Source organism: Pan paniscus, chromosome 6 (assembly GCF_029289425.2).
Source record: "Pan paniscus chromosome 6, NHGRI_mPanPan1-v2.0_pri, whole genome shotgun sequence".
Taxonomy (NCBI): Eukaryota; Metazoa; Chordata; class Mammalia; order Primates; family Hominidae; genus Pan; species Pan paniscus.
In genome coordinates, this window is record NC_073255.2 from 52,704,589 (window position 1) to 52,719,030 (window position 14,442).

At 48.2% G+C, this 14,442-nt stretch overlaps 1 protein-coding gene across 1 annotated transcript in view; it reads right to left on the minus strand.

The window, feature by feature from the left end:
* Window positions 1–14,442, minus strand: part of PKD1L1 (polycystin 1 like 1, transient receptor potential channel interacting) — a 263,204-nt gene that overhangs the window by 126,412 nt on the left and 122,350 nt on the right. The window contains exons 36-45 of the mRNA XM_055115919.2: window positions 12,197–12,303; window positions 11,172–11,388; window positions 8,646–8,819; window positions 6,854–6,964; window positions 6,688–6,760; window positions 6,060–6,106; window positions 4,812–4,974; window positions 2,939–3,074; window positions 1,764–1,848; window positions 1,149–1,325 (exon numbers count right to left, since the gene is read on the minus strand). Of these exons, the coding sequence (XP_054971894.1) occupies window positions 1,149–1,325; window positions 1,764–1,848; window positions 2,939–3,074; window positions 4,812–4,974; window positions 6,060–6,106; window positions 6,688–6,760; window positions 6,854–6,964; window positions 8,646–8,819; window positions 11,172–11,388; window positions 12,197–12,303 (1,290 nt within the window). The remainder of the gene's footprint in view (window positions 1–1,148; window positions 1,326–1,763; window positions 1,849–2,938; window positions 3,075–4,811; window positions 4,975–6,059; window positions 6,107–6,687; window positions 6,761–6,853; window positions 6,965–8,645; window positions 8,820–11,171; window positions 11,389–12,196; window positions 12,304–14,442) is intronic.

Here is a 14,442-nt window from a genome sequence, read left to right on the forward strand (position 1 = left end):
CATCAGAAGGAGCCTCACCTCTGAGGTTGGGACGATAGAAAGAAAATGAACAAACTGGCAGCACAGCAGGGCACAGCTGTACGAGGGGAGAAGAGGAAGGAGAGCCTTCCAAGCAGAAAGGAAAGCTGAGATCCAACAGGTATGAGGGAACCAGGGCAACGTTGCTTCTCAAGAGCTAAGGTGCTGCAGGGCGGGGGGTGCAGGAGGAAAGGGCAAGGTGGGCCAGGTTTGGGCCCCAGACTCCCCTTTACTGCAGTGTAGCCTGGGTCTAATTGCTTCACCTCATCTTTAAATGGGGTGCAGTGATGCTGCCTAATTCATCAGGTGTTATAAGGAACAAATGATCCGATAAATGTAAATACAGTGTAGATGTAAAACAGCACAATGACTAGTACATAGCCTGTGTGCACCACCCATCTTCAGCAGCAGCAGCCTTGGTTTTAGGCAGGGCTGAGAGGCCTCAGACAGGTCCTTAGACATGGAGTTTATTAGGATCCTTTGCGAGGAGGAGGGTGGAGATGAGGAGAGGCCCAGCCCGGGGTCTGACTCTAAATGAACTGGGATTGGGTCCTTGGTCATAAGTGACTGTGGTTATTACAAGAGTACAGAATTGCACATGCATTTCATGTGCACTTAGTCAACGAGCCTGTGAATGTCTTTGCGGTGGCCAGCAGACCTTTCTCTTCCTTCATATCATTCACACTGCCCAACAGAATGCTACACATACAACAGGCAAAACTGAATAAAAGAAGGAAGAAAGGGAGGGAGGAAGGGACAAAGGGATGAAGGCAGGGAGGGAGGAAGGATGGGGAGGAGTACATTTTCTGTGGGTTCACTGAAGGGCAAATGGACTAAAAGTTCTCCAAAATCATTGCCAAGAATTAGAGTTCTTATTTGCTTCAGTATTTTAAAATATGCTCATTTTCTTGATGCTCTAACTTCTTTAGGATTGGAGTTAAAAAAAAATAAGTCCTATGTGTTCATCTATCATACAGGTATGTGCAAAGAAGCATAAGAAATTAAGACATCCCACGGGTCTCCAAAGATGCAACCCAATCTGAATTCAAAGCCTACATTCAGATATGCATGATAGAATATAAAGTAGTTTTTTAAATCTCAATTTGCACTGCATAGGTAATTTTTTTTACTTTTTCAACCTCGCCTGCACAGTCAGGAATACTGCAGCTTGAAGAGAAGAGGAGGCGAGTCCAGGAACGTTCTGCCAATTCAGAGTCCAGATCCCTGGTAGCCTCACATAAAGACTCAGTAAAAAATTGGTTGTCAGCTCTTCTTTTCCAAGCAAAACCCAAGGCCATGAGGCATACCTGGAAGGAAAAACATGACAGCGCAGAGAGCCGCCCTGTGTCTGTGTTCATTCCACACAGAGCTGTCCTCCCGTCCCCTAATCATGAACAGGACTCCATCTCCCAGTTTTAAAGACACCAGTAGTCACTGCCTTGGATTCCCAGCCCAACTACTCACCAGGCATGGCCCCGCCCAAGAGACCTAAATTCTCTGAGTTCAATTTCCTCAAATAAAAAACGTGGGTTAAAGTGGTACCCTCCTCAAAGATTTTTATGAGGATTAAAGAACAGGCCCATGTGCAGCTTAGCACAGAGCCTGGCTCCTGGTTCTCTCTCACCACAGCTGAAATCAGGGTATAAAGAAAAGTCATATACAACCAAAATGAAGCCTCTATTTCCCCTTCCCATCTAGGTCCCCTGCTGATGGAAGGCACTTCTACCATGGAGGGTGTTTCTTACCATAAGTGGCTGGGTGATGAAAATACAGCAGACCACGGAGAGGGACAGCAGGTGCAGCCACTGCACACATTGCTCCTGGCCAAACCTGCCCCCAGGGAAAGTGCAGTGGTCAGCACCCTCTAAGGGAGCAGGCCACCCAGCAGTCATTGCTGCCTAAGCACAGGGACACTGCCTGAGAGGGCCTATGGCCTCGCCGTGGCAGGAAGCCTGCTGTGGGGGTGGTGCTGGACATGGGCAGTGTCTTTCTGCTCATCGGAGGGACCCTTGTCTGCCAAGAGGACATCGACCTCCCTGAAGCTGCCTAGTGGGAAAGAGAAAGGAAAACCCAACAGGCAGATGAAACAGAGCACAGAGAGGGGAAGTGGGAGGAAAATGGGTTGGGGTATAATAATAATAATAGCAGCAACAACAACAAAGCTGGATGCTGGTGGGTGCTCCGCAGGGGCAGGCATGATGCTAACAGGACTGCTTTCATATTTCAGCTGCTCCTCCCCAAGCCCTAAGAATTAAGCTCTCTGATGTTCCTATTTTACAGATGAGCAAACTGAGGCACAAGAGAGGTCTAAGTACCTGCCCATCCTCACAGAGTGATTCAACATCTACAGTTGAGGAGAGGGGAGAGACGGGAAGAAAGGGCCTTGGCTTTGCAGCTACTCTTTGTGGTTTATGAACCACACTGAGTGACCCTGGGGTCTCCGATGGCGAGTCCAAGCTGTACAGGAGCCAGAGAGGTACCATGTGCCGGAGTGACAGGATCAGAAACTGTGACACATGCATCATAATCCCTGTCCCGAAGGCATATGCTTTTTCAAATGATGGGAGACCATGAACAGTATATTCTAGCCAGAGTTCCTGGCTGGGAACCTGTTCCTCTCAGGAGCTCTGCAGCTGGGTTCCTTCCTTCCTTGGGTGGGCGTCCTGCAGCTTCTTGTTTAATATCTGGACCCCATCCAGGCCTGCTGCCATGGCAGAGCTGGCCAGGCCAAGCCACCCTTTGGGATCTGCATAGGATTTTATTTACCCCAGGAGATGGGAGGGAGAAATGAGGGAGAAAATAGCAATAGTGACATCTGGAGCCTGCATCTGATGAGTTCCCAGAAATGCAGGGATTTGTTTACAAATGCGAGACTTTCCATCTGAGGACCTGAGGATGTTTGAAAAACTCTACAGCTCACCTGTAGGCTAGAAATCCTGTCCCCAAACTGCAGGCCAAAGAAGCGGTCCCACAAATGGCCCACACTGCAGAGCTCCACCAAGGCTGAAGGGCCCTTGACCACTGGGGCATTAGTCCCTCCAAACCACTGCTGGGTGCTGCGGAAGAGTAGGACAGAGACAAGGCAGCTTAAGAGACCTCGGCATCTCCATCCACGGGGAGTGTGGTGGTGAATCTTAGGTGTCAACTAGGCTGGGTCGCAGGGTGCCCAGGCATTTGGTTAAATGTGATTTTTGAGTGTGTTCGGGGTTGGGGGTGTTTCCAGGTGGCATTAAGATCTGAATCAGCAGACTGAGTGAAGCAGAGGGCCTTCCTAGCCACAGGCCTCCTCCAATCCCTTGAGGTCCTGAATAGAACGCACAGGCTGAGAACAGGGGAACTCCTGCCCGACTGCTGAGCTGGGGCATTGGTGCTCACCTAAGGGTCTGGGGTCAGGATGGGGGTGGTGAGCAGCAACTCCTGCCTTGCTGTGCCCTCAGAAGGCTTTTGGGGATCTCCTCTTCTGACCTGCATAGGGACCTATGGGTCCCCAACATCAGAGGCAGAGAGGTCAGTTTCCATTTCAGACCCCAAACAACTAAGCAGGCTGACCTGGAATCTGAGGGTCTGCCCTGATTTGGATCAAGTCCCACACACCACAAGGGACAGGGCTGTGACTGGTCCCCTGCAGTTTTCAACCTTCCCTCTCTGCTGTGTGATTTCCCCAGGGCCAGATACAGGACCAGAAGGTTGCCCCATACAGCTCTTCATACCTCTGGGTGCAGCCGTCTTAGCTCGTTTTCTAGCAACTGCTCTTAGAGGCAGGATGCCATGTCAACCTAGGGCAATCGAGTACAACACCTTTCAACAACTAAGAAGCTCTTGCTGGGAAGCTGGTATTAGGCAAACCGAGGGACACTGGCTGAACATAAATCAAAGAATGTGAGCTGTGGCTGGGACAGTGGCGTTGTCCTAAGCCACATCTTCTCCACAACCTCATCGGTGGCTGGTCTGCCAGTGTGAGCCTTGCACTCCTGAGTGCTCCCTTCCAGCCCAGGCCACGTGTCCAGCTTGTCTGGGAGGGTCGTCGGTCCTTGGGATGAGTTTCCCTTCTGATCTACTGCTGATACTTGTGCCTACGCTGAAGGCTCACCTGCCTGAAGCTTGTTCACTCACAGAAAGGATCTTTTTTGTGCCCCACTGTGTGTAAGGTGCTGTGCAGCCTGGGCCCAACCAAACATAGCTGCACGCACAGGCCTTGCCAGTCACTGTGAACAAGCACCTGAATCCAGCACACAAGGACCTGGGCTGAGCTGGAGCCTCGAGAAAACCATCTGCTCATGTACCATGTGGCTCTAGGATCCCAAAGCCACACATCCCTGCCAGGCCAGGCCCACCACAGTCTCCTCTTTGCTATCATTTGGCCACCCTCCTAGGATTGCAGCAGGATTCAATCACCCTGGGCACAGCCCTGGTTGTTCTAGGGTAATCTCTGCCTCTACCAGCTCATTGCTGAGATTCCAGCATAATTGGAAGCTGGGACTATCGTTCACTGTCATTAGCATTAAAAAATGCAAAGCTTCAAACTCCAGAATACTTTAAAAAGGTTATGAGTGTATTATTGGCTTTTAAAAAGATCTGACCAAACTTACGTTAAGTACCTGCCAGAAAGCACCAAGACTTTGGAGGAAAGCTGGACGCCTCAGTTTTGGGTGGGCCCATGCCTGGTTTTTAGATGAGACTAGAGTATTCAGTGACATTTGGCCCAACTGTGACTCTGCTTGCCCTGCCTCTCCCAATGGCTGCAGGTCTGCTGGACTGGCAGGAAGGGGGCTGTGGTTGCAAGCCACAGTTACCTTGAGTGTGGGGAGGGCAGCAGTGGCTTTTCCCCATCAGAGAAGTCCTGCTGTGGTCAGCCCCATGAACCTGCAGCTTAGGGGCTGGACAAGCTGTGCCACTGTCACTTGCCGCCTTCCTTTGGGCCCTGCCACTCCCAGAGAGAATGGCTGATGCGGGTTGCTAGAATGACAAGGTCATGCCAAGGTTAATATCTCCACAGACAGGGCTTCACATGTGACGCTCAACAGTGGTGTGGCTTGCCGCCTTCTCAGAGGACAGGCCTGGCATGGGCGGGGTGTGGTGCTCAGGCCTCTAAAGACTTCTGAGGGAGGAAGCACAGGCAGCCTGGGAGCCGGCTCCTTTGTACCCCTTGGAGGACGGTAGGTGCCCCTGGGGAAATGTTGGTGGCCTAATAGCAGCTCCACACAGTCAGGGTGATTGCACCTGGTTCTCTGGGAGGCATGACCCTGCCACAGAGGGGAATCCAGCCAAGAGCAATGGGTTGAACAAAGCCTCCAAGTGGGGAGGGTGCAGAGCTCCGGCATGGTGTCTGGGGAATGGGGGGCACACTGTGTTTCCAGCAGCGGATCGAGAGTACCACCCTCAGGAACAGGAGTGGTGGAGCTGCTGCCAGAGAGTTAGAGCCTGGCAAACAGGGCACCATGTGTGCCCTCACAGGTCCCACAAAGCAGAATCCCACGTAAGCAAAGGGGCAGTCACACAGATCTGAAAAGCACTATAGCAATGGGGTACCGCAGCTGTGCCATTGGAAGCTGCCCTCCAACTGCCCCGTGTCACAGGCCACTTTGAGACCTGGAACGGAGCTCCCAGCACTGGGGCAGCTTCTCTGAGCACCCTCCTCACAAGGAGGTGGAGAAGCTCACTGAGCAATCACCCCGAGCCTTGCTGCTCCACGGTGTCTCTCCCACGGTCCTGCCGGTATTTACTGAGTAGACACACAGGGCTTTCTGAATTCTTCTGGGCTTCACTTCCTTCCTGTTTCAGGCCTCTGCTGAGACCCCTTCTCTCTGACCCACCTGGAGAGCCGGGTTGCCATGGCATGTGTCCTGGGAAATGGACCTCCCTCTAGGGAGGACGGCCCCCAGCCAGCACAACAGGTCTTGCATTGATCTTTTCCTGTGTCCGTCTCACCTTGAGCCTGACCCATCCATGGCCAGACCATAGCCAAGGGAGGATGCCAGAGAAATCTAATTGTTTGCATTTCATGCTAGAAGATTAGCTGCTGCGCATAATGATTGCTTTACCTTGCATGGCTCCTGTGCGTCTGGTATCCTTCCCCAGGAATTAGGACCTGATTCAAAAAAATAAAAATCCAATGTACGATGCTTTGGGGTGATACATTTAAACAGGGATATGTTTAAGGATTAGCAGGGACACTACTTTCTTCAGCAAATACTCTTCCTTACTGACTCAGCCAGAATGAGTATTTCTGAGAGGATAAGGCTAGAACGAGGAGTTTTGTTGATGCTTCAGTCCTGATGTTGGCTTGGGCAACCCTCACACCCACTTGAGGCCGCCCTAAGGAAACATGGCAGCTTGAGAAAAATGTTTAATTAATAAAATAAATGGCACTAGCAACTAGAAAATGGATTCACTATCCATCTGACAAAGACCTACTTTACTTAGCTGGTGAAAAGTATTTAGATGTCACTCAGAAAAAAAAGGATTTTATAAGGTTCATATAAATGTGGGCAAATAAAATGGACAGATGACAGAAAATAAAATGTCTTTCAGACACATGAAATGATGCTCAATGTTACTCATAATAAGCATAATGCAAATTGAAAACAGAAGATACAATTTCTACTTAGTAGATTGGTGCAAAAGGCTCAGCCCCACGGAGAGTTTCTGAGAGTTTTAACGTACATTTACCATGGGGTGCCTCGGTCTGTGCTCCTCCTCTAAGTGGGCTGTGTGGCTCCACTCGGGCAGACCCCGGGGCCTCCTGCAGAAGGAAAGAGGTGGTTCGCCAAGCGTGTTCCCCAGCAATGAAGGGGCTGCTCAGGAGAACAGGGCCATGAGGACAAGTCGCAGGTACCTTGCTGAGCCTGAAGAGCAGGGACAAGAGCTGGGCCCCTGGAGAAGCCAGGAGGGTACACAGGAGACCCACCCTGAAGGATCCAAGGGTGGGGCTGATGTCCAAGTGGGGCTGCAACAAAGCAACAGCAGCCATTACATCAACTCAATATGAGTCCCGCTTAAAACGCAGTCATTGTGTAATTACAAATACATGTAATGTGAATACATACATTATATTTAATAAAAGTGCTCTCTTCATGAATCATGAATTTTAAGTTACAATTCAATTGATTGATTGATTGATTGATTGAGATGGAGTCTTTCTCTGTCGCCCAGCCTGGAGTGCAGTGGCAAGATCTTGGCTCACTGTGACATCTGCCCCCCGGGTTCAATCGATTCTCCTGCCTCAGCCTTCCAAGTAGCTGGGATTACAGGCATGCACCACCACGCCCAGCTAATTTTTGTATCTTTAGAAGAAACATGGTTTCACCATGTTGGCCAGGCTGCTCTCAAACTCCTGACCTCAGGTGATCTGCCCACCTCAGCCCCGCAAAGTGCTGGGATTACAGGCGTGAGCTACTGCGCCTGGCCACAATTCAATTTAAATAATGCTTCATGTTCAATATTCGTTCTAAGAAAAAAATAGAACTATATATAGAACTGATATGACGGATACAAGCAGAAGGAATCCAGCAAAGGCTTCTTCTACCCCAGGAGTGAAAAAAACACAAGAAATCATTTTGTTTCTTCTTATACAAATCGTTTTGGATTGAACAAATGCTTGCCGAGCACCCACTCTCTACCAGGCATGTGCTCCATGGATTGAATCATGGCTACAATCCAGCAAGGCATCAACCCACAAGGTACCAATGAACAGAGAGAAGTGGTTAGTGGTCCCACATCAGACAACATGTCGGTTTCAAAGAAGAGGCCGACCGTAGGTTTCCTCACCACAGGCCCTGGTCTATTTCCAGGTGGACAGAGCTGTTCCCTTCCTGCTACTTGATGATATTTCTTTATCCTCTTTTTACAAATTCTGTGCGCTGTTATTTTTTTAATCCCACCAATCCAGAATTGTTATTGAATCTCTCTGATACCTGGTGTCATAAAGGAGCCACTATGCCCGGCTGTCCCATGGATGGGTCGCTGACCCCCACCTCGGAAACGGACCTTGTCACCACATTCTGCAGCCACACTACGACCCAGCGGTGAACCCGGTGGGCCAGGTGCGTGAATGGCCATGATGTTGTCGTAGTAAACAAGTCAGTTTTCCCTCAGCCCACGTCCTGCTGTGTTGTTTTTTCCTCAGGAAAGAGAGGGTCTCCATTGTAACTGCTGACACTGATTTGGAAGTAATTTACTACATCTCATGAGGAACAATCAGACCAGAGTTGCCAGTGCAAACTGGCATCTTGAGGGAAAATGTGGCCATCAGAATGGTTCTACGTTCTTTTGTCCAGAGGATTTATTTAAAATCTAAATGAATTGCCAACTTAAAAAAGAATTCAAGAGTGTTCTCAAAGACAACCGGCTGCCAGCCTCTCTGGAAAAGTTCTACTGCTGGGCCTGGGCACGAGCTCCCACACAGCAGCTGTCCACTGAGCCAGCAGAGTCAGAGCTGTGCAGGGCCACCCAGTGCCACACCGGGCAGAGCCCTCCTGTTCCTTCTCTGGTCCCCAGGCAGCCAGGCTTGCTTCCCCTGGTTTAAACTTTTCTCGGAAAACTGTGAGCTTTGTTGATTTCTTAGGCAAAAAGGGGCCACAGTGTAGTCGGATCTGGAAGCTGCTATAAGGAAAAGCAATGGCTCTCACCTGCTCTTGCCCTCCAGCAGCGACCAGGGCAGTGAGACACGCGTAGACGCACAGCAGGGAGAAGGACACGGTGAGGCGCGGCGTGTGCAGGTAGCGGCTGGAGGAGGGCCTGCTGTACACCGACAGCCAGACATGGAAATCCTCCAGGTACTCTGTGAACTTGCAATAGAAAAGCTGAAACGGAAAGCAGGAGAAGTGTTCCCTGACATGAGGCATTTCTGTCAGCAAAGCAAAGTACTGTTAAGCAGTGATCTTCTGAGCAGAGACCGTGAGCTTTCTGGTTCTTCCATCCTAGCTGCTTAGCTGTGTACCAGGTGGGCTGTGGTGCAGGTAGACAGCACTGCACTCCCCACACTCTCTGGCTCTGCTATCCTGGCTGGTTAGCTGGGTACTAGGTGGGCTGTGGGTGCAGGTGAACAGTACCTCATTCTAAGCCTCTTGAAGCTGCTCCTCCTTCAGCCTCCTTGGCAGCCCCCTTGCTACAGCCACACTGCTATCACGCTGGACTCTGGCTCACCTGGCCTTCCTCTGGCACCTCCCGAGCTTTGGCACATGCTTCTCCGAGCTTCACCTGCATGGGTCTCAAATGCCTTCACTCCCAGCCTCAGGAGACCTTCTCTCCAGAGCTTCTGATCAGTCTCTCCTTGGTTCTCCTTCATATTCCTAAGAGACTTCCAAAAACCTCTCCACTCTCAGAACTTTCCCTGGCAACATAGTTAATTTCAACTGGGCTTTGAGTGCACTGAGAGTGGGGCTGAGTCACCTCCACCTCTGTCCTCAGTAGTCCACAGTGTCTGGCACACAGTGGGAGATATGTTGTTTAGGAATGGCACTAAATTTTAAGTTCCAATTCAATTTAAATAATGCGTGGGGCTCAATATTGTTCTAGAAAAAACAAAAGTATATACAGAACTGCTCTTATGGAATATGAGCAGAGCACAGAAGCGAATGCCAGAAAAATCGTACTAACAGAATGAGAATATATCTTCTTTATGTAAATAAACTAGCCAACAAGCAACGCTCGATTCGCAGCACACACAAGTGCTCATACGTGACTAAATTAATAAGCCTATGTTTCTCACAAAAAGCTCTCAAGCACAACAGCTGGAGGATAAGCAACGTGTGTCTCCCGTTGTTGACTACGGTTCCTCAGCCAAACAGTCATTCTCACATGGAAACAGTCGTCTAAGAGGAAGCCCCAGTTGAATGGACCTTTAGTTTTAGATGTTGAAGAATTTCCACATGCTGTGGCTGATTGAAAACTTGTTTCAAATCCTTTGTGATCATGTTTCTTACTAGCTTAGCAATATGTCAGGCCTGAAAATGCCAAGGCCTTGAGCCTGGGCCTCTCATCAACGCAAGTGGCAACAGGCCGGGTTGGAAAGAAAGCCCAGTGGCCTGGCAAGGTCCGGCGACACTGGGGACTGTCTGAGTTCACTGGGCTTTTACCACTGTTTGAGACCCAGCTTCAGGAAGTACTCATCAGGGACACAGAGTCACACATGAAAGTTCCCACAATGTTGTCATTACCATAATAAATGAAAGAAAGTTATAAATGCCCAACAGGTCTTCAGCAAATGGTCATGCACAGTGGGCCACTATATAGCCCTGAAATGATGTTTTAAAAATTCATGAAGAGACCTACTCTAAAATGTTGAATAAGAAAGTGCAAAATGCAGCTAGGTGTGTTGGCTCATGCCTGTAATCCCAGCACTTTGGGAGTCCGAGGCGGGAGGATCACAAGATCAAGAGATCGAGACCAACCTGGCCAACATGGTGAAACCCCATCTCCACTAAAAATACAAAAATTAGCCGGGCGTGGTGGCGTGTGCCTGTAGTCCCACCTACTCGGGAGGCTGAGGCAGGAGAATCACTTGAACCCGGGAGGCAGAGGTTGCAGTGAGTCGAGATCGCGCCACTGCACTCTCCAGCCTGGCAGTAGAGTGAGACTCCATCTCAAAAAAAAAAAAAAAAGAAAGAAAGAAAGTGCAAAATGCATGACATTATCATCACAATTGTATGAAATGTGCTTGTATATAGGGAAAGACGGAAAGGACATGCAAAAATCACGACTTCCATGGTTAGTTTGTGAAGTTATCTGTTATTTTGTCACTCTGGCCATCTCCTGCCATCCTGGACCTGACCACATCTATACCGCTTCTGTAATTACTCTATTGATAGTTATCTAGGTTGTTTGGGACACACACAGGGCACTGAAAAGTCTTTAATTACAGGCCTCTGGACATCACAGACCACCAGCAACCATAAATTCCAGCAATGCTATTACAATTACAGAGAAGCATTACTACAATAATTAATAATTGTGAAGGGTAATTAATCCATGCTTGGATGGCCACTTAATGAATGTATCATTTAATATTTTGATATCTTGGTAATTAACTAAGAAAAGAGGAATACACTTTAGAAGAGTTCAAAGACACAACTGTGGCAAGCGAAGCAGAGACAGGTGCCATGCTCTGCCGGTCAGCCAGGTGCGCCACGAGAGGCCACCTGGAGGGAGCCTACCTTCCGGAAGCCGAGTCCCCCTTGCAGACAGGTGAGCTCCCGCTCCACGCGACCATCATGCCTGCCGGCAGACAGCCAGCACTGGGCAGGGAAGAACCAGCCCTGTCCCGTGTGCAGCTCCTTCACCATCACGTGGCTGATGAACCAGCCTGGGGAAGGCCCACGGCTGTCGTGCCAGAGGCGGATCTTCCTCAGCAGGCCCAGCTGGGCAGGAGCGCTGGAGGCACACACAGCAGCGTCTCAGCCGGGTGGGTGACAGTGTGGTCCTGGCATCCCATCAGCCCCAATGCTCACCCTCAAGGCACTGATGGCCCACAGAGGGTGGATGGGACATGTCAAAGGTGAATGACATGCAGAGTGACATGTGAAGCCCCCTGGAACCTGGCCAGAGGATGGGAAATCCCACCGAGCACAGTGACCCTGCACTCAGGCCTTCAATATCCACCAGCTTTCCCAAACCAAAGTCACACAAATCTCGTTCATGTATTTGTCTCTGGTGTGGATTAGTCTAAAGTTAACCTTTTCTCTCTTAATGAAGACATAATACTCCAAACCTATAAATATCATACATGAAATTTACCAGGAGAAAAAATAATTTAGCTCAGTCCTTTCATATTTTCTAAGACGCCAGGTGCTTGCATCCTATCTTGTTAAATTCACTCTTTCTCCAACCCCACCATCTTTGTGACATCATGTGTCCTCACTCTTCCAAACTGGGGACAAACCTAATTAAGGTCAGAAGGTTTAGTGTCATAGAAAACACTGATTATGAACTTTACTAGTATGTAAAATCAGTTAAGTCTTCTTTCCCCAACCTCCTTCCTTCCTTGCCTCGCATAAACCTATTGTTTAATCTACTCAGAATAATAAACTAAAAATACATCATAAAATTGTTTGTATATAAATCGATGCTCACTATTAGAGACCAATGTTATGTATTCTACTGTTTTGTATTTGTGATAAGGTTACACCAATTCTGATTGGCCTCTCTTTCCCAAATCTAGCAGTGAAATATTTTGGAATACCTCAGGATAAAGGTGTGTCTGGAATTCCTTTCAAACAGGGGCTTCTCTGGACAGGAGAGCTCCTTGGTTTCTGACAGTCCATTGTCGCCACATAAAACAATGTACACCTCAAAACAAAGAACAGGGGTGGGAACTCAGGTTATTTCACAGCAGACACCATGCAATGCTGGGCAGGGCTTCCTTGCACTTTCTCCCAGCGTCCCACCCTTCCTCAAAACCATCTGCACGGTGGAGTGCCACAGCCTAGAGCCAGGGGATGAGTGGGCACGTCCAGTCCCAGGCTTCCCTGGAGAGCCAGAGGAGAGCCTCGAAGTGGAGCCTGGTAGAATTGGCCATTTCCTCGTGGGCACACCATTTTCCTCCCTGTGGTTTGGCAGGGAGATGCCAGAGGAGCCTGGACGCAGAGTAGGGTACCCATGCACCTGTGGGCATACCCTGGGGAGGCACATGCCAATCTGGCTGGGCTTGTCGTTCTCACTGGTATCTTCTGTCACACAGAAATGAATAATTCTGATGTAATGTCACTTATCAAATTTTCATTTAAGAAAGATATTTCTGTTTCTGAAATCCTTCCTTACTCGAAAGTGTATATTTTCTTTGACTAGTTTCTAAACTTTGTGTTTTCACCTTTCTGTCTCTAATGTTCTGGAGTTCATTTTTTGTGTGTATGATGTAAATATTTAATAGTACCTTTTTCTACAAGGACAGCTATTGTTCCAAAATATTTTTTGAAACAGTGCACCCTTTCCTGTGGTTTGTAAGACCTCTAGTCTTCCCTAGAAATCCCTCCTCAGTACCTCTCCTGAGGTCATGACACGATCTCAGGTGCTACAGTTTCAAAATAAGCCTGGATATCGAGTTGGGAGGCCCCTGCCTTGTTCTTCTCTTGAGAGTTGGCATGACTGGTCTTGTAATTCTCTTGTATTCTTTTCTACCCGAATTTTAGGATCAGTTTTCCAAGTTCCACAAAACACTTTCCTGGAATTATGAATAGATTTAATTGGATTTAACCTCATTATGCCTTAGGTTTTCATTTGTAAAGTGGGTATATTAATAGAATTTCATTCACACTATTATTATTAATGTTATAGATTAATTTGGGAGAAATGACAAAGGAAAATCAGCTTTCTCATCCATGAACATAGCTCTTTATTTGGATCTCTTATGCATATCAGGGATAGTTCCTTCATAATGGTCTTGTATGTGGGGTTTGATGAATTCACTTCTAGGCACCCCACCATTTTTTACTGTGACAAAGAGGTTCTTGTTTTCAACTCCATGTTATAAATAGTTATTGCTGTTTTATAGAGATTATTTTGATGATTTTTTCTTAATCACAAATTCAGCAAGTTTCTTTAATGTTATTAGTGCTAATCATTAGAGTGAAGATGCTTCTTCATTTGCTATGTAGACAACCTCATCCTGTACGAAGAACCATCTCTTTCTCCCTTTTGGAAACTTATATTCCTGTTTTATTTCTTGCTTTATTGTTTTTACCAGGATTTCTAGTACAATGATAAATAGCAGTGCTGACAGCAGACATCCCTTAGAAATCATCTAAAGCTTCACCACTAAATCTTCCTTTGTTAGGTTAAGAACATTCCTATGTGTATGCATTGCTTGTGAATATATACATGTATGTTTATCTGAAGGACAATTTAAATATACAGTTGGTAGACGAAGGGCTTATGGTGAGTAAGGACCACATAAGCTTTAAAAATGTGTTGTGTCCCCATCTATCCTACTGCACTGTGGCACGCCATCTTATTCATCCTCCCATCTAACTCTTTCTCATTCACACCCCAATCCTATTGCTTCCATAAAGTAACCATGGTTCCCTCAGGAAATGGAAGCGTGAGTTCCAAGGGCAGAGGGAGTCTCCCTCTCTGAGGGATTTGTGTCACACGCACTTCGAATTGCACATGGCTCTGCCGGGCTCAATTTCTGCCCCTGCAGACCTCACCTCCACAGCTCACCGCGGCACCCCTGCTCCACTGGGCCCAGTGCTAGACTATTTCCTCCTCCTCCACCGCATCCTTCTTCCCACCCCACCTTCATCCTCCACCAGCTTCTCTGGGACTGTTGTCTTCAGCCCCAAGCTCAGAAGAGTACAACTCATTCTCAGAGTCTCAAAGATCCACTCAGAGACAGAACATATCTCCCCGGGCTGCTTTCCACAGTGGAGACAGAAGGAGAAGGGATTGGAGCAGCTGCAGAAGGTGAAGGGGTCTGCTCTTCACCCTGAC